Source organism: Scomber japonicus, chromosome 3 (assembly GCF_027409825.1).
Source record: "Scomber japonicus isolate fScoJap1 chromosome 3, fScoJap1.pri, whole genome shotgun sequence".
In the NCBI taxonomy this organism is placed as follows: Eukaryota; Metazoa; Chordata; class Actinopteri; order Scombriformes; family Scombridae; genus Scomber; species Scomber japonicus.
In genome coordinates this window covers 38,929,310-38,948,842 of record NC_070580.1, presented here as the reverse complement: position 1 = coordinate 38,948,842, position 19,533 = coordinate 38,929,310, and the positions used below count along the sequence as shown (strand labels likewise).

The following is a 19,533-nucleotide window of genomic DNA, read 5'->3' as shown; positions in this document are numbered from 1 at the left end:
TGTTAACACTTGTTCTGAAACCCAAAACTCTGAGTTTGACAGCTCAGAGTTGGTCAACCTAGAGTAAAGGTTTTAACTCAGAGTTAGTTAAAACCTGCTTCCTGGAACAGGCCCCAGGTTAACTTTGACAATCTGTTATTTTGAGCCAATGTTACAACAAGATTGAACTAAAAACTGTCACAAATGTTTAGTTTCTTGTACAAAATGATGCAGATGACATGCAAGAGATCCAGAAACCCTAACCCTAACCCATACCCAACACATACCAAACTATCTGAACCAATGTACAACAATCACAAGTTAATACATCAAAACTTGATTTAGTATCAGTATTTTACATGTAGAGTATATTTATATATTCATCATCATCATCATCGATTCACTGTCACAGAGACCTTCAGTGGAGAAATCTTCAGTTTATACACAGTGTGAATGAATGGAAACAGTGTGTCAGTGAAAGTGTGTGTGAAGGTGTGTATGTGTGTGTTAGTATCAGGATCAGAGAATGACAGATTTCCTCTGTTCCAGTCCAGATACACTCTGATCCTCTGGAGGTTCTTCTTCACTGGGAGATCAGTGGAGGGAGATGATGGTGAACATGCTGAGTATTTATTATTATGGAACCCTATTGTCCATAATCCAGACCGTATGCGTCCCTTCCTCTGAATAGACTCTGATGACACACCCAGTAACCAGTATATATTGTCTCCAACCTCGACATCCCAGCTGTGAGACCCTGAGTTAAAGCCCTCAGAGCCCAGGACAGAGTAGGAGAAGAGGTCAAACCTCTCTGGATTATCAGGAAGCTGCTGTGTCTCTCCTCCTAGTCTCACACTGGTCAGATCTTCAGACAGGATAAGTCCTGGATAAGCAGTGTTTTGATCCAGAATGACAGGAGTGTAGGAGACCACCTCCTTCATGTTGTTCCAGATGTTGAAGGCCAGGTTGCCCAGGTGTTTGGCCTGGTCTATCAGAGCTCCTGAGGGCAGCTGTGGATCATCCAGCAGGGGGCAGCGCTGGACTCTTTCCACTGCAGCCTTGTAGTTGTTCAGGAATGAGACGTCTTCAACTCTCAGCTCCTCCTCTGTGGCTCTGACTGTGTGTGAAAGAGCTGCTATCTCTCTGCTCAGAGCCTCCATCTTCTCCTTCATCATCTGACTCTTCTGCTCCTCTTCCTCCCTCAGAGCAGCCATCCTGGCCTCCTCTTCCTCTTCTAGAAACTGGTGAAGCTTCTTAAACTGCTCCTTAATCTGCCTCTCTGTGTGTTGGGCCTGGACCTTAATGTGTTTGGCTGTTTGATCAAACTTTACTTTAACTTCTTCACAAACCTTTAACTTCTCCTTTAAGGGCTTCAGAGTTTCCTCAAGTTCCTTCTTGTGTTGTTGTGCAGCTTCATCGATGGGTCTGAATCTGTGGTTGGTGTGTTTTTCTGAATGACTGCAGACGAGACACACTGGCTGCTGATGGTCCAGACAGAAGAGTTTGAGTTTCTCAGAGTGCAGACTGCAGAGAGCCTCTGAAGCTCTCTGATCTCTGTCCTGTAAGAAGGACTCACACAGGTTCTTTAACACCAGGTTACGAGGTGGAAGTTCCTTTGAAGATCTTCTCTTACAAACTGGACACTCATGTGTTAGTTTCTGTCTCCACCAGCTCTTCAGACAGTCTTTACAGAAGCTGTGGCTACATGACAGAACAACAGGATCTCTAAAGACCTCATGACAGACCGGACAGCAGAGATCCTCCTCTGATCTGGAAGCCATTTAGTCTCTGAGTGAAGCTGAAAACACAGCAGACAGAAAGTACAGTCAGTCATGGCTCCCCTCCCTCCTCTACTAACTTCACTGACATTTACTTTCAGTGTGACTCCAGTTTTTAGTCAAACTCACCTTCAGTGTGTGGAGAGTCAGCAGGTTGAAGCAGCAGAGTTCTAGTTTTCCACTTTTCTCTCCTGTAGCTGTACTCACTCAGAGGAAGTTGTTAGTTTGGTCTGAAGGTGAATCTGATGCTCTGCTTTTCAGTCTGTGTGTCTCTTTAGAGACCAACAATAAACTGTTTCCTGGTTTGTCTCAGGTGAGTCAGGTGAGGGCGGAGCTTTGTCAGATCTCTTCTGATAAATGTTGTAGCTTCACAGTAACACAGGGTGTGTTTCAGTCCAAAGTTCAACAATACACCAACCATCAGCTGTAAAGATGAATGATTAACAGGTTTATATGATTTAATGTGTACAGTACAGAACATCATGACCTGCATGAAGCTTATAAAATAAACTCTCATTCAGAGGAGAAGTTCTGTTCAGCTGTTAGTGTGAAAACTTTACAGGAACTATAGAAACACAAAGGAGTGAATATTGTTCTGGATGACTTATTTAAGATTTGACATATTACCAAAAACAAAAAGGACAGTACCAACACTTAAGAAATGACGGCACACTGATGAACTTGTTGTGGCGCCCTCTGGTGGCACCGACAGTGTTTACTGCCACACACAGCAAGTCTTGCAGCATCAGATCGTTGCTGCTTTCGACTTTTTGTGTTTTCAAGGAGCCAGTCAGGTCTCTGTGCTGCACTTTGTACTCAGTCAGTAGTTTAGTCAGTTTACAAAGGATGCAGACTGAAATCTCTATTTGTGGTTTTCCCTTTCAAACATAAGTTCAGTTTTTCCAAGTAAAATAATATAATAATTAGGGCTGTCAGCATTAGCGCGTTAATCGCGATTACATTAATGCAATCCATAACGCGTTAATATTTTTTAATCTCATTTTAATGTTGCAAGCCTTTTTGTCCCTTCTACTCCCCCGTAGACGGCTCCTCTAGCTGTAGCGCTATGCTTTGAAGTGGCCTCCTGCAGTAAACCTACCGCGCTGATGGAAAGTAAGAGAGCTACTGGACTTTTGAACGGCTTGTTTAACTTTAAAAAAACGTCCAGACGGTTCAGTTGACAAGTCAAAAATAAAATGCAACCTGTGTCAAACGGAGTTTAACTACCACCGGAGTACGTCGAGTTTGTGTTACCACCTCCACGCTAAACACCCAGGTGCAGCCAAGCCAGCCTCAGCTCCACCAAAGGACCATTTTGGAGTGTGGGAGTCGCAGCAGAGCCGTGATCGATTCCCAGTTAAGACACTCTGGTAAGAAATGCTTTACATTATGGGCTTAAAACTGCCTTGAAATGTAAAATAAGAGGATTTAAACCCTTCAACAGGCAGGAATGGAAAATGAGATGTAGGTAAAATATTTCCACTCATATTTTTAATATATTGTAACGTCCCTCAATAAACACCGAGACGTTAGCCGGTTTAGCTGGCTCTTTATTCCTTTTTATTACACAGGCTACTGTGGGCCGTAGCCAACACCAAAACAACCAAACCTAATGTAGTAGCTCCTTAGCCACACACATGCTGCCGTCTTCTTCTCAGAGGCTAACAACAACACACCTGCACACTGCAAGTCTCACTCTCAAGACGCGTTCACAGACACTCGGGAAAAACAGCACTTTAACTGAACAGAAACTGGCTTAAACTCTCAAATTTTATAACACAACACTGTTTAAGGGTTAAACATGCAATTAAAAATGTGATTAATCGCGATTAACTATGGGAATTCTGCAATTAATCGCGATTTAAAAAATTAATCGTTTGACAGCCCTAATAATAATATATCTGTGCCATCTGATTTTGAATATGAATTTTCTAAGATTGAAATTTTTTAGTATCAAAATCAGACTTTGAATTTTAAAAACCATCACATTTCTAGCACTGAATTTTTTTTTGCCTCTGAATTTTTTTTAATGTTGAAATAAAGTCAGTGTGAAAAGAACCAGACTCAACATCCGGGTCAACAGGGAGAAGCAATCGATCCCTGTCTGAATTCAGCCAACGTCCAGCCGATCATGTCAGACTCCATTGGTCATGTGACACCCACCCAGGTAGGACCAGAGTAAACTGGCTCTGGTAGGACAGACCGGTCCGGCCATGGCCACAAACGCAGGTGATGGTGCTTTGGTGAGTCTGTTTACTTTATTTGCCATTTGTGTGTGTCGTGTTTTATAAAATTGAGTAATAGATATTACTCGACACGTTTCACATTAACCGGATTTATTGTCTGGACTTTTGTACTGAATTGTTTGACGTATGGCACAGAAATACTTCCATACTTTTGCTGCTTCAGCTTGTGACAGTTTGACTTTTTGTGTTTTTAAGGAGCCAGTCAGGACTCTGTGCTGCACTTTGCACTCTGTCAGTAATTTAACACAAACATGTACAAACACAAAATCTTAAAGCAAAAATATTCATATGTTGAAGCACAATGTTTTTAGAATCCTTGAAATCCCAAATGTCTGAAGAACAGTCCACAAAAAACTAAATACCCCAACTGAAATCTCTATTTGTGATTTCCCTTTCAAACATAATTCAGTTCAGTTCAGTTTTCCAAGGGAAATAAAGTTAACTTTGTTTTCAGTTGAAATAAAAACCAAAAAAAAAGACAGTTTTACTCACAGTAGTCGGTCTGAAGGTGAATCTGAGCTGTGTCTGTTTTTCAGTCTGTGTGTCTCTTTAGAGAGAAGGAACAATAAACTGTTTCCTGGTTCGTCTCAGGTGAGCCAGGTGAGGGGCGGAGCTTGCTGATGTTACATCACAATGACTCAGGGTGTGTTTCATACCAAAGGATTTACTCATTACTCAGGGGGAAATGGGAACTGCTGCTGTACAAACTTTATTAAACTGATCTTTAGGATAAATAATGAGAGTCAAACCCTAACTGGGTCATGGATTACTTCCTGTGAGGAGTAACATGGGATAATGTATAGAAGGACATCCAGTAAGTATTCATCCAGGCTGAAACCAGAGATTTAATTCACATTTGTGATTATTAAGGGTTTCGTGTTTTTGGAACATTTATAAGAAAAGAGGCAGATGCATGACGCTCAATGTGGTTGAGAGGCAAAGCTTAATTAGATGAGTGAATATAGATTTGATCTTATGTAGTTATGAACACGGCCTTCACCCATGGGTCCAGGCCGGGCATAGCCCGAAGAGGGAACATGGGGCCCCCACCCACAGACTCACCACCAGTGGAAGGGGCCAAAGGGGTTGGGTGCAATGTGAGCTGGGTGGCAGCCGAAGGCGGGGACCTTGGCGGTCCAACACTCGGCTGCAGAAGCTATATGTAGGGACGTAGAACGTCACCTCTCTGGTGGGGAAGGAGCCTGAGCTGGTGCGCGAGGTTGAGAAGTTCCGGCTAGATATAGTCGGCCTCACCTCGACGCACAGCAAGGGCTCTGGAGCCAGTCTGGAACCAGTCTCCTCCAGAGGGGTTGGGCTCTCTTCCACTCTGGAGTTGCCACTGCTGAGAGGCGCCGGGCTGGGGTGGCAATACTTATTGCCCCCCGGCTTGGTGCCTGTATGTTGGAGTTTACCCCGGTAGACGAGAGGGTAGCCTCCCTCCACCTTCGGGTAGGGGGACGGTTTATGACTGTTGTTTGTGCATATGGTCCAAACAGCAGCTCAGAGTATCCACCCTTCTTGGACTCCTTGGAGGGGGTGCTGGAGAGTCTCCCTCTGGGGATTCCCTCGTTCTGCTGGGGGACTTCAACGCCCACGTTGGCAGCGACAGTGTTCGGTTATTGGACTTTTGTGCTCGTCACAGGTTGTCCATAACGAACACCATGTTCAAGCATAAGGGAGGGGGGGGGGGGGGTCCATATGTGCACTTGGCACCAGGACACCCTAGGCCGCAGTTCCATGATTGACTTTGTAGTCGTGTCGTCGGACTTGCGGCCGCATGTCTTGGACACTCGGGTGAAGAGAGGGGCGGAGCTGTCAACTGATCACCACCTGGTGGTGAGTTGGCTCCGATGGTGGGGGAGGATGCCGGTCAGACCTGGCAGACCCAAACGTATTGTGAGGGTCTGCTGGGAACGTCTGGCAGAGTCTCCTGTCAGAGAGAGTTTCAACCCACAACTCTGGGAGAGCTTCGACCACGTACCGGGGGAGGCGGGGGACATTGAGTCCGAGTGGGCCATGTTCCGTGCCTCCATTGTTAAGGCGGTCGACCGGAGCTGTGGCTGCAAGGTGGTCTCCCTTAGAGATACGGTGAGAAGCTCGGTCATCTGGAGCGAACTCAGAGTAGACCTGCTGCTCCTCTGTGTCGAGAGTAGCCAGTTGAAGTGGCTCGGACATCTAGTCAGGATGCCTCCCGGCCGCCTCCCTGGTGAGGTGTTCAGGGCACGTCCCACCGGGAACACCTCGGGATCTCCCGGGAAGAGCTGGACGCAGTGGCTGGGGAGAGGGAAGTCTGGGCTTAGGCTGCTGCCCTCGCGACCCGACCCTGGATAAACGGCAAGAATATGGATGGATGGATAATGTAGGCGTTATTGTTTGTATTTAGTAAAAGTGTTCATATATGCAGTAAAAGCTTAAGATAGTGTTCTAGTTACTGGTGAAGGGTATTTTGGAAAAACTGTGTGTTGTAGTTGACAAAGGTTTTACAGTAATATTTGGTAACTTTAGTATTACTGGTAGATGAAACAGCAGATTGGTGTGTAGAAGTTGTGAAAAGAGACTCCTGGTTAAAGTTTAAAGAGAGATGATTTCAGTACTGTTGGTTACCTGCAGGGATCAATACTGAGTCCACATGTTCAAACCCTTCACACAGTCGACTCAACAGCAACAATTATGGATCAAACTGTGACACGTTAGCATCGTTTTCACACAGAAAGCATTCAGTGACTACAGCCTTCAAATGTCCTGAAGACTTTTCTCACTGTCAATCCTCATTTGGACAGAAGCTGTTTCTGCTAGAAATGATGTTCATCAATAAATTAATCAATCTTTATTTATATAGCGCTGAATTCCAAGATTACATTACAGTTCATATCAGTAGATGGATTTTAAAAATACATAAAACTGAACAGTAAATACACATTTAACTGCACCAAACTCAACAACATGCTTCCACACTAAAAGTCACTGTGTTAAAGTTGAGAAATAAAGTAGCAACACAACATCAGGTTAACTTTGACAATCTGTTATTTTGAGCCAATGTTACAACAAGATTGAACTAAAAAGTTCACAAATGTTTAGTTTCTTGTACAAAATGATGCAGATGACATGCAAGAGATCCACAAACCCTAACCCTAACCCATACCCAACACATACCAAACTATCTGAACCAATGTACAACAATCACAAGTTAATACATCAAAACTTGATTTAATATCAGTATTTTACATGTAGAGTATATTTATATATTCATCATCATCATCAGTCTACTGTCACAGAGACCTTCAGTGGAGAAATCTTCACTGGAAGTTTATCAATGTAAGTGTCAATGAATGGAAAAAGTGTGTCAGTGAAAGTGTGTGTGAAGGTGTGTATGTGTGTGTTAGTATCAGGATCAGAAAACGACAGATTTCCTCTGTTCCAGTCCAGATTCACTCTGATCCTCTGGAGCTTCTTCTTAACTGAGAGAACAGTGAAGGGAGCTGGTGGTGACAATACTGAGTATTTATTATTATAGAACAATATTATCCATAATCCAGACTGTATGATTCTCTTCCTCTGAATAGACTCTGATAACACACCCAGTGACCAGACTTTACTGTCTCCAACCTCGACATCCCAGCTGTGAGTCCCTGAGTTAAAGCCCTCAGAGCCCAGGACAGACTTATAATAATCAGTCCTCTCTGGATTATCAGGAAGCTGCTGTTTCTCTCCTCGTCTCACACTGGTCAGATCTTCAGACAGGATGAGTCTTGGATCAGCAGTGTTTGGATCCAGAATGACAGGAGTGTAGGAGACCATCTCCTTCATGTTGTTCCAGATGTTGAAGGCCAGGTTGCCCAGGTGTTTGGCCTGGTCTATCAGAGCTCCTGAGGGCAGCTGTGGATCATCCAGCAGGGGGCAGTGCTGGACTCTTTCCACTGCAGCCTTGTAGTTGTTCAGGAATGAGACGTCTTCAGCTCTCAGCTCCTCCTCTGTGGCTCTGACTGTGTGTGAAAGAGCTTCTATCTCTCTGCTCAGAGCCTCCATCTTCTCCCTCATCATCTGACTCTTCTGCTCCTCTTCCTCCCTCAGAGCAGCCATCCTGGCCTCCTCTTCCTCTTCTAGAAACTGATGAAGCTTCTTAAACTGCTCCTTAATTTGCCTCTCTGTGTGTTGGGCCTGGACCTTAATGTGTTCTGCTGTTTGATCAAACTTCACTTTAACTTCTTCACAAACCTTTAACTTCTCCTTTAAGGGCTTCAGAGTTTCCTCAAGTTTCTTCTTGTGTTGTCGTGCAGCTTCATCGATGGGTCTGAATCTGTGGTTGGTGTGTTTTTCTGAATCTCTGCAGACGTCCAAACAGAAGAGTTTGAGTTTCTCAGAGTGCAGACTGCAGAGAGTCTCTGAAGCTCTCTGATCTCTGTCCTGTAAGAAGGACTCACACAGGTTCTTTAACACCAAGTTATGAGGTGGATCAATCCTTGAAGATCTTCTCTTACAAACTGGACACTCAAGTGTTGGTTTCTCTCTCCACCAGCTCTTCAGACAGTCTTTACAGAAGCTGTGGCTACATGACAGAACAACAGGATCTCTAAAGACCTCATGACAGACCGGACAGCAGAGATACTCCTCTAATCTGGAAGCCATTTAGTCTCTGAGTGAAGCTGAAAACACAGCAGACAGAAAGTACAGTCAGTCATGGCTCCCCTCCCTCCTCTACTAACTTCACTGACATTTACTTTCAGTGTGACTCCAGTTTTTAGTCAAACTCACCTTCAGTGTGTGGAGAGTCAGCAGGTTGAAGCAGCAGAGTTCTAGTTTTCCACTTTTCTCTCCTGTAGCTGTACTCACTCAGAGGAAGTTGTTAGTTTGGTCTGAAGGTGAATCTGATGCTCTGTTTTTCAGTCTGTGTGTCTCTTTAGAGACCAACAATAAACTGTTTCCTGGTTTGTCTCAGGTGAGTCAGGTGAGGGGCGGAGCTTTGTCAGATCTCTTCTGATAAATGTTGTAGCTTCACAGTAACACAGGGTGTGTTTCATTCCTGCACTCAAACACACACATACCATCAAGTTCAATGACAGCAGACTAACAGGTTTTATGTGATTTAATGTGTACAGTACAGAACATCATGACCTGCATGAAGCTTATAAAATAAACTTTCATTCAGAGGAGAAGTTCTGTTCAGCTGTTAGTGTGAAAACTTTACAGGAACTATAGAAACACAAAGGAGTGAATATTGTTCTGGATGATTTAAGATTTAACATATTTCCAAAACCAAAAAGGACAGTACCAACACTTATAAGAAATGACGGCACACTGATGAACTTGTTGTGGCGCCCTCTGGTGGCACCGACAGTGTTTACTGCCACACACAGCAAGTCTTGCAGCATCAGATCGTTGCTGCTTTTGTATGGAAGTATTTCTGTGCCATCTGAGTTTGAATATGAATTTCTAAGATTTAAATTTTTTAGTATCAAAATCAGACTTTTCAACATCCCAAAACATCCAGTGTAAAAAAAAATCAACATCTCAAAAAAATTCAATCTAAAAAAATGCAACGTCAAAAAATTCAGTGTAAAAAGAAACAGACTGAACATCCGGGTCAACAGGGAGAAGCAATCGATCCCTGTCTGATTTCAGCCAACGTCCAGCCAATCATGTAACGCTCCATTGGTCATGTGACACCCACCCAGGTAGGACCAGAGTAAACTGGCTCTGGTAGGACAGACCGGTCCGGCCATGGCAGGTGATGGTGCTTCGGTGAGTCTGTTTACTTTATTTGCCATTTGTGTGTGTCGTGTTGCACATTAACCGGATTTATTGGCTGGACTTTTACACTGAATTGTTTGACGTCCAATTTCTTTTTTGGGGCGTTGAATTTCTTTACAGATGGCACAGAAATACTTTCATACTTTTGCTGCTTCAGTTTGTGACAGTTTTTGTGTTTTTAAGGAGCCAGTCAGGTCTCTGTGCTGCACTTTCCACTCTGTCAGTAATTTAACACAAACATGTACAAACACAAAATGTTAAAGCAAAAATATTATTATATTTGAGCACAATGTTTTTAGAATCCTTGAAATCCCAAAGAGTCTGAAGAACAGTCCACAAAAAACTAAATACCCAAACTGAAATCTCTATTTGTGGTTTTCCCTTTCAAACATAATTCAGTTCAGTTTTCCAACTGAAATAAAGTTAACTTTGTTTTCAGTTGAAATAATAACCAAAAAAAAGAAAGTTTTACTCACAGTAGTCGGTCTGAAGGTGAATCTGATCTGTGTCTGTCTCTCAGTCTGTGGGTCTCTTTAGAGAGAAGGAACAATAAACTGTTTCCTGGTTTGTCTCAGGTGAGCCAGGTGAGGGGCGGAGCTTGTTGATGTTATGTCACAATGACTCAGGGTGTGTTTCATACCAAAGCATTTACTCATTACTCAGAGGGAAATGGGAACTGCTGCTGCACAAACTTTATTAAACTGATCTTTAGGATAAATAATGAGAGTCAAAATGTAACTTAGTAAAATCCTTTGAATATTCCTGTAAATGGGTCATTGATTACTTCCTGTGAGGAGTAACATGGGATAATGTATGGAAGGACATCTAATAAACATTCATCCAGGTTGAAACCAGAGATTTAATACACATTTGTGATTATTAAGGGTTATATGAACAAACCTCACAGAGAAAAGAGTAAGATGCATGAGGCTCAATGTGGTTGAGAGGCAAAGCTTAATTAGATGAGTGAATATAGATTTGATCTTATTTAGTTATAAACACATATAATCCTACATGTGCTCTGTGTGGAACAAGACCTTTAGTAATGATCTGCGTTTGTGTTTTGATGCATGCTGTTGCTGCAGCTTCCTGGACGCAGACTGATGCTCTTCCTCTCTCAGCTCTGATGATGTCAGCGCTGCAGAAGTTCACGTGTTGTTTTCTCCTCCGTCTGCTGTTAAATTGATGGCTGTGTTTGTGTCCTTGTTGTTTGCTCGTAGTAATTCACCTTTTTTTTTGGAGGAGGGTGGGGAGATATTTTATATAATGTAAATAAGCAAATGTGTTTATATAATGTAGGTGCCCCTCCCTGAGCTACTACCTTATCATGGTGGAGGGGTTTGCGTGTCCCAATGACCCCAGGAGCTCAGTTGTCGGGGGCTTTATGCCCCTGGTAGGGTCACCCATGGCAAAAAGGTCCGGGGGAGGGGCCAGACAATGGGTAGCTCAGAAGACCCCAATGACGAGTAAGAAAAATGGTTTTCCGTGTCCCTCGCCCGGACGTGGGTCACCGGGGCCGCCCCCTGGAGCCAGGTCTGGGGGCGGGTCTTGATGGCGAGCGCCTGGTGGCCGGGCCTTCACCCATGGTGCCCGGCTCGGCATAGCCGGAAGAGGGAACATGGGGCCCCCACCCACAGACTCACCACCAGTGGGAGGGCCAAAGGGGTTGGGTGCAGTGTGAGCTGCAATACTTATTGCCCCCCGGCTTGGTGCCGGTATGTTGGAGTTTACCCCGGTAGACGAGAGGGTAGCCTCCCTCCGCCATCAGATGGTAGAACGAATCCTGACTGTTGTTTCTGCCTATAGTCCAAACAACAGAGTATCCACCCTTCTTGGACTCCTTGGAGGGGGTGCTGGAGAGTCTCCCTCTGGGGATTCCCTCGTTCTGCTGGGGGACTTCAACGCTCACGTTGGCAGCGACAGTGTTCGGTTATTGGACTTCTGTGCTCGTCACAGATTGTCCATAACGAACACCATGTTCAAGCATAAGGGGGTCCATATGTGCACTTGGCACCAGGACACCCTAGGCCGCAGTTCCATGATTGACTTTGTAGTCGTGTCGTCGGACTTGCGGCTGCATGTCTTGGACACTCGGGTGAAGAGAGGGGCGGAGCTGTCAACTGATCACCACCTGGTGGTGAGTTGGCTCCGATGGTGGGGGGGGGAGGATGCCGGTCAGACCTGGCAGACCCAAACGTATTGTGAAGGTCTGCTGGGAACTTCTGGCAGAGTCTCCTGTCACAGAGAGTTTCAACCCACAACTCTGGGAGAGCTTCGACCACGTACCGGGGGAGGCGGGGGACATTGAGTCCGAGTGGGCCATGTTCCGTGCCTCCATTGTTAAGGCGGCCGACCGGAGCTGTGGCCGCAAGGTGGTCTCCCTTAGAGATAGGGTGAGAAGCTCAGTTATCCGGAGGGGGCTCGGAGCAGACCCGCTGCTCCTCCGCGTTGAGAGGAGTCAGATGAGGAGGCTCGGACATCTAGTTAGGATGCCTCCCGGCCGCTTCCCTGGTGAGGTGTTCAGGGCACGTCCCACCGGGAACACCTCGGAATCCCCCGGGAAGAGCTGGACGCAGTGGCTGGGGAGACGGAAGTCTGGGCTTAGGCTGCTGCCCATGTGACCCGACCCTAGATAAGCGGCAAGAAGATGGATGGATGGATGGATAATGTAGGCGTTATTGTTTGCATTTAGTAAAAGTGTTCATATATGCAGTAAAAGCTGAAAATAGTGTTCTAGTTACTGGTGAAGTGTATTTTGGAAAAACTGTGTGTTGTAGTTGACAAAGATTTTACAGTAATATTTGGTAACTTTAGTTTTACTGGTAGATGAAACAGCAGATTGGTGTGTAGAAGTTGTGAAAAGAGACTCCTGGTTAAAGTTTAAAGAGAGATGATTTCAGTACTGTTGGTTACCTGCAGGGATCAATACTGAGTCCACATGTTCAAACTCTTCACACAGTCGACTCAACAGCAACAATTATGGATCAAACTGTGACACGTTTGCATCGTTTTCACACAGAAAGCATTCAGTGACTACAGCCTTCAAATGTCCTGAAGACTTTTCTCACTGTCAATCCTCATTTGGACAAAAGCTCTTTCTCCTAGACATGATGTTCATCAATCAATCAATCAATCAATCTTTATTTATATAGCACTGAATTCCTAGATTACATTACAGACACATATTTACAGTCATATGAAAAAGTTTGGGCACCCCTGATCATTTTCAATATTTTCCTTTATAAATCATTGGTTTTTCGGATCAGCAATTTCAGTTAAATATATCATATAGCAGACAAACACAGTGATATTTGAGAAGTGAAATGAAGTTTATTGGATTTACATAAAGTGTGCAATAATTACTTAAACAAAAGTAGGCAGGTGCATAAATTTGGGCACCCCAACAGAAAAATTACATCAATATTTAGTAGATCCTCCTTTTGCAGAAATAACAGCCTCTAAACGCTTCCTATAGCTTCCAATGAGGGTCTGGATTCTGGTTGAAGGTATTTTCCATTCCAGAACGTTGTACTTGTTCCTCTGCATGAATGCCTTAGTAGATTTTGAGCAGTGTTTAGGGTCGTTGTCTTGTTGAAGTATCCAGCCCCGGCGCAACTTCAACTTTGTCACTGATTCTTGAACATTGTTCGCAAGAATCTGCTGATACTGACTGGAATCCATGCGACCTTCAACTTTAACAAGATTGCCAGTACCTGCACTGGCCACACAGCCCCACAGCATGATGGAACCACCACCAAATTTTACTGTGGGTAGCAAGTGTTTGTCTTGGAATGCTGTGTTTTTCCGCCATGCATACCGCCCCTTGTTATGTCCAAATAACTCCATTTTAGTTTCATCAGTCCACACAACCTTATTCCAAAATTAAGCTGGCTTGTCCAAATGTGCTTTAGCATACCTCAAGCGACTCTGTTTGTGGCATGTGCGCAGAAAAGGCTTCTGCCGCATTACTCTCCCATACAGCATCTCCTTGTGCAAAGTGCGCTGAATAGTTGAACGATGCACAGTGACACCATCTGCAGCAAGATCATGTTGTAGGTCTTTGGAGCTGGTCTGTGGGTTGAGCTTGACTGTTCTCACCATCCTTCGCCTCTGCTTATCTGAGATTTTTCTTGGCCTGCCACTTCGGGCCTTAACTAGAACTGTGCCTGTGGTCTTCCATTTCCTCACGATGTTCCTCACAGTGGAAACTGACAGCTTAAATCTCTGAGCTAGCTTTTTGTATCCTTCCCCTAAACCATGATGTTGAACAATCTTTGTTTTCAGGTCATTTGACAGTTGTTTTGAGGCTCCAATGTTGCCACTCTTCAGAGAAGATGCAAAGAGGAGAACAACTTGCAACTGGCCACCTTAAATACCCTTTCTCATGATTGGCTTCACCTGTGTATGTAGGTCAAGGGTCAATGAGCTTACCAAACAAATTTTGTGTTCCAATTATTAGTGCTAAAGGTATTCAAATCAATAAAACAACAAGGGTGCCCAAATTTATGCACCTGCCTACTTGTGTTTAAGTAATTATTGCACACTTTCTGTAAATCCTATAAACTTCATTTCACTTCTCAAATATCACTGTGTTTGTCTGCTATATAATATATTTAACTGAAATTGCTGATCCGAACAACCAATGATTTATAAAGGAAAATCTTGAGAATGATCAGGGGTGCCCAAACTTTTTCATATGACTGTATATTATAACACACTTTATCTGAACATTGATTATTGGCTAAACACAAAGAAAACATTTAAGAAATTTAAAAGACACAATATCAATAAAAAAAACTTGAAACTGAAATAAATTCAGCAATTTTTGCCTTTAAGAAATAAATGAGAGTAAATATAACAATCGTCATCATCAATAATCATCGTCGTCGTCGTCGTCATCATCATCGATTCACTGTCACAGAGACCTTCAGTGGAGAAATCTTCAGTGGGAGTTCATCCACAGTGTTAATGTATGGAAACAGTGTGTCAGTGAAAGTGTGTGTGAAGGTGTGTATGTGTGTGTTAGTATCAGGATCAGAGAACGACAGATTTCCTCTGTTCCAGTCCAGATTCACTCTGATCCTCTGGAGCTTCTTCTTCACTGGGAGAGTAGTGATGGGAGCTGGTGTTGACCATGCTGAGTATTTATCATCATAGAACCCTATTCTCCATAATCCAGACTGTATGAATCCCTTCCTCTGAACAGACTCTGATAACACACCCAGTGCCCAGTGTTTATTGTCCCCAACCTCGACATCCCAGCTGTGAGTCCCTGAGTTAAAGCCCTCAGAGCCCAGGACAGAGGAGAGGGGATTAAACCTCTCTGGATTATCAGGAAGCTGCTGTTTCTCTCTTCTATATCTCACACTGGTCAGATCTTCAGACAGGATGAGTCTTGGATGAGCAGTGTTTGGATCCAGAATGACAGGAGTGTAGGAGACCATCTCCTTCATGTTGTTCCAGATGTTGAAGGCCAGGTTGCCCAGGTGTTTGGCCTGGTCTATCAGAGCTCCTGAGGGCAGCTGTGGATCATCCAGCAGGGGGCAGCGCTGGACTCTTTCCACTGCAGCCTTGTAGTTGTTCAGGAATGAGACGTCTTCAGTTCTCAGCTCCTCCTCTGTGGCTCTGACTGTGTGTGAAAGAGCTGCTATCTCTCTGCTCAGAGCCTCCATCTTCTCCTTCATCATCTGACTCTTCTGCTCCTCTTCCTCCCTCAGAGCAGCCATCCTGGCCTCCTCTTCCTCTTCTAGAAACTGGTGAAGCTTCTTAAACTGCTCCTTAATCTGCCTCTCTGTGTGTTGGGCCTGGACCTTAATGTGTTCTGCTGTTTGATCAAACTTCACTTTAACTTCTTCACAAACCTTTAACTTCTCCTTTAAGGGCTTCAGAGTTTCCTCAAGTTCCTTCTTGTGTTGTGGTGCAGCTTCATCGATGGGTCTGAAACTGTGGTTGCTGTGTTTTTCTGAATCTCTGCAGATGTGACACACTGGCTGCTGATGGTCCAGACAGAAGAGTTTGAGTTTCTCAGAGTGCAGACTGCAGAGAGCCTCTGAAGCTCTCTGATCTCTGTCCTGTAAGAAGGACTCACACAGGTTCTTTATCACCAGACTAACAGGTGGATCAGTCCTTGAAGATCTTCTCTTACAAACTGGACACTCATGTGTTGGTTTCTGTCTCCACCAGCTCTTCAGACAGTCTTTACAGAAGCTGTGGCTACATGACAGAACAACAGGATCTCTAAAGACCTCATGACAGACCGGACAGCAGAGATCCTCCTCTGATCTGGAAGCCATTTAGTCTCTGAGTGAAGCTGAAAACACAGCAGACAGAAAGTACAGTCAGTCATGGCTCCACTCCCTCCTCTACTAACTTCACTGACATTTACTTTCAGTATGACTCCAGTTTTTAGTCAAACTCACCTTCAGTGTGTGGAGAGTCAGCAGGTTGAAGCAGCAGAGTTCTAGTTTTCCACTCTTCTCTCCTGTAGCTGTACTCACTCAGAGGAAGTTGTTAGTTTGGTCTGAAGGTGAATCTGATGCTCTGTTTTTCAGTCTGTGTGTCTCTTTAGAGACCGACAATAAACCGTTTCCTGGTTTGTCTCAGGTGAGTCAGGTGAGGGGCGGAGCTTTGTCAGATCTCTTCTGATAAATGTTGTAGCTTCACAGTAACACAGGTTGTGTTTCATTCCTGTGTTCAAACACACACATACCATCAAGTTCAATGACAGCAGACTAACAGGTTTTATGTGATTTAATGTTTACAGTACAGAACATCATGACCTGCATGAAGCTTATAAAATAAACTCTCATTCAGAGGAGAAGTTCTGTTCAGCTGTTAGTGTGAAAACTTTACAGGAACTATAGAAACACAAAGGAGTGAATATTGTTCTGGATGATTTAAGATTTAACATATTTCCAAAACCAAAAAGGACAGTACCAACACTTATAAGAAATGACGGCACACTGATGAACTTGTTGTGGCGCCCTCTGGTGGCACCGACAGTGTTTACTGCCACACACAGCAAGTCTGGCAGCATCAGATCGTTGCTGCTTTTGTATGGAAGTATTTCTGTGACATCTGATTTTGAATATGAATTTCTAAGATTTAAATTTTTTAGTATCAAAATCAGACTTTTCAACATCCCAAAACATCCAGTGTAAAAAAAAAATCAACATCTCAAAAAAATTCAATCTAAAAAAATGCAACGTCAAAAAATTCAGTGTAAAAAGAAACAGACTGAACATCCGGGTCACCAGGGAGAAGCAATCGATCCCTGTCTGATTTCAGCCAACGTCCAGCCAATCATGTCACGCTCCATTGGTCATGTGACACCCACCCAGGTAGGACCAGAGTAAACTGGCTCTGGTAGGACAGACCGGTCCGGCCATGGCCACAAACACAGGTGAAAGTGAGTCTGTTTACTTTATTTGCCATTTGTGTGTGTTGTGTTTTATAAAATTGAATAATAGATATTACTCGACACGTTTCACATTAACCGGATTTATTGTCTGGACTTTCACACTGAATTGTATGACGCTGAATTTTTTTTGGGGGGGGCGTTGAATTTCTTTACAGATGGCACAGAAATACTTTCATACTTTTGCTGCTTCAGTTTGTGACAGTTTTTGTGTTTTTAAGGAGCCAGTCAGGTCTCTGTGCTGCACTTTCCACTCTGTCAGTAATTTAACACAAACATGTACAAACACAAAATGTTAAAGCAAAAATATTATTATATTTGAGCACAATGTTTTTAGAATCCTTGAAATCCCAAAGAGTCTGAAGAACAGTCCACAAAAAACTAAATACCCAAACTGAAATCTCTATTTGTGGTTTTCCCTTTCAAACATAATTCAGTTCAGTTTTCCAACTGAAATAAAGTTAACTTTGTTTTCAGTTGAAATAATAACCAAAAAAAAGAAAGTTTTACTCACAGTAGTCGGTCTGAAGGTGAATCTGATCTGTGTCTGTCTCTCAGTCTGTGTGTCTCTTTAGAGAGAAGGAACAATAAACTGTTTCCTGGTTTGTCTCAGGTGAGCCAGGTGAGGGGCGGAGCTTGTTGATGTTATGTCACAATGACTCAGGGTGTGTTTCATACCAAAGCATTTACTCATTACTCAGAGGGAAATGGGAACTGCTGCTGCACAAACTTTATTAAACTGATCTTTAGGATAAATAATCAGAGTCAAAATGTAACTTAGTAAAATCCTTTGAATATTCCTGTAAATGGGTCATTGATTACTTCCTGTGAGGAGTAACATGGGATAATGTATGGAAGGACATCCAGTAAACATTCATCCAGGTTGAAACCAGAGATTTAATACACATTTGTGATTATTAAGGGTTATATGAACAAACCTCACAGAGAAAAGAGGAAGATGCATGAGGCTCAATGTGGTTGAGAGGCAAAGCTTAATTAGATGAGTGAATATAGATTTGATCTTATTTAGTTATAAACACATATAATCCTACATGTGCTCTGTGTGGAACAAGACCTTTAGTAATGATCTGCGTTTGTGCTTTGATGCATGCTGTTGCTGCAGCTTCCTGGACGCAGACTGATGCTCTTCCTCTCTCAGCTCTGATGATGTCAGCGCTGCAGAAGTTCACGTGTTGTTTTCTCCTCCGTCTGCTGTTAAATTGATGGCTGTGTTTGTGTCCTTGTTGTTTGCTCGTAGTAATTCACCTTTTTTTTGGAGGTAAGGGAGGGGGGGGGGGTGATGTTTTCCTGTTACTGGAATGGTGTTTACTGTGTGTGTGTGTGTGTGTGTGTGTGTGTGTGTGTGTGTGTTGGTATATGTGTGTGTGTGTGTGTGTGCTCTCGCCGGCCATTTCAGCTGCCAGGATAGAACATGTTTGTTGTATGATGGATTGTCTTCTTGGGACTGAGCAAATGAAGCTGAACACACACACACACACACACACACACACACACACACACACACACACACACACACACACTGTTAGTTAGTTTGACCCCTGGTTGGATGTACAGATTCTGCAGAGTCCTGAAAGATGATATTTATTTCTCTCTCGTGCAAACTAGATATTAAAGGGCAGATTCATATTTTCTCAGGTTCGTCTTAAAGAACTCATTCAGCACATTTTCCAGTTCTGTATTTATATTTTGGGACTCAACTGGAAAATACTGCATGCTTTAGATTCTGTGTTAGAGGTTTGAGTTTAGACATAATGTAGGTGAAGTATGAGACTACCTTATTGTTGGTTTAATTATTAATTAATATTCATGATTTCTTGATTTAATAATGTATAATTATATCTGATAATTACAATTATTGCTAATATCCCAACATGCCCGTATGAGGCCTTCATATTTTAATATTATAACCACAGACTGTATAAAAGAAATGGACGTAACATCCGTGACGTCACCCATTGGTTTGTGGACTGCTGCTCGGAAGCCAATAGTTTCTAATCTAGGCAGCGCCATATTGAACATTTCAGGTGCATGCTGGGAAAAATAAAAACACAGATTCTACTTATATGGGCATGAGGCGGAGCCATGGACGGACATATGGGCGGGACCAATGGCGGAGCGGGGAGGTTGCTATGGTTACGAGGGCTAGATCTCGAGGACATTGGTCAATCAACCTGTCAATCAGGACGTAGCCACGCCCTAATGCATACCCTGCTTTATCGTCACATATAAAATCAGGGAGGCCAAAATGTCCCAAATGAACATCATACTGCATTGAAGAAGGCTTTAAACTAGCGATTGAGACCATAAACACATTTTGAAAACGTTTACTGAGGTTAGAAATCAA

At 43.4% G+C, this 19,533-nt stretch overlaps 3 protein-coding genes and 1 long non-coding RNA gene across 4 annotated transcripts in view; all 4 read right to left on the bottom strand.

Moving 5' to 3' along the window:
* Nucleotides 1-371: 371 nt before the first annotated feature.
* LOC128355678 (nuclear factor 7, ovary-like) lies at nt 372-1,781 on the bottom strand. Its single transcript, XM_053316003.1, has one exon. The coding sequence runs from the start codon at nt 1,758-1,760 to the stop codon at nt 372-374; it is 1,389 nt and encodes a 462-aa protein (XP_053171978.1). The 5' UTR covers nt 1,761-1,781.
* Nucleotides 1,782-7,396: 5,615 nt separating this feature from the next.
* Nucleotides 7,397-8,371, bottom strand: LOC128355685 (nuclear factor 7, ovary-like; the record flags this gene model as incomplete). The annotated part of the gene is made up of 1 exon (XM_053316011.1): nt 7,397-8,371. A coding segment is annotated over one exon (975 nt), but the record flags the coding sequence as incomplete, so codon positions are not given.
* Nucleotides 8,372-8,543: 172 nt separating this feature from the next.
* Nucleotides 8,544-19,533, bottom strand: part of LOC128355690 (uncharacterized) — an 80,884-nt gene continuing 69,894 nt past the window's right edge. The window contains exon 3 of the long non-coding RNA XR_008321139.1: nt 8,544-8,646. This is a non-coding gene — a long non-coding RNA (uncharacterized LOC128355690). The remainder of the gene's footprint in view (nt 8,647-19,533) is intronic.
* Nucleotides 14,653-16,065, bottom strand: LOC128355674 (nuclear factor 7, ovary-like). Its single transcript, XM_053315999.1, has one exon. The coding sequence runs from the start codon at nt 16,042-16,044 to the stop codon at nt 14,653-14,655; it is 1,392 nt and encodes a 463-aa protein (XP_053171974.1). The 5' UTR covers nt 16,045-16,065.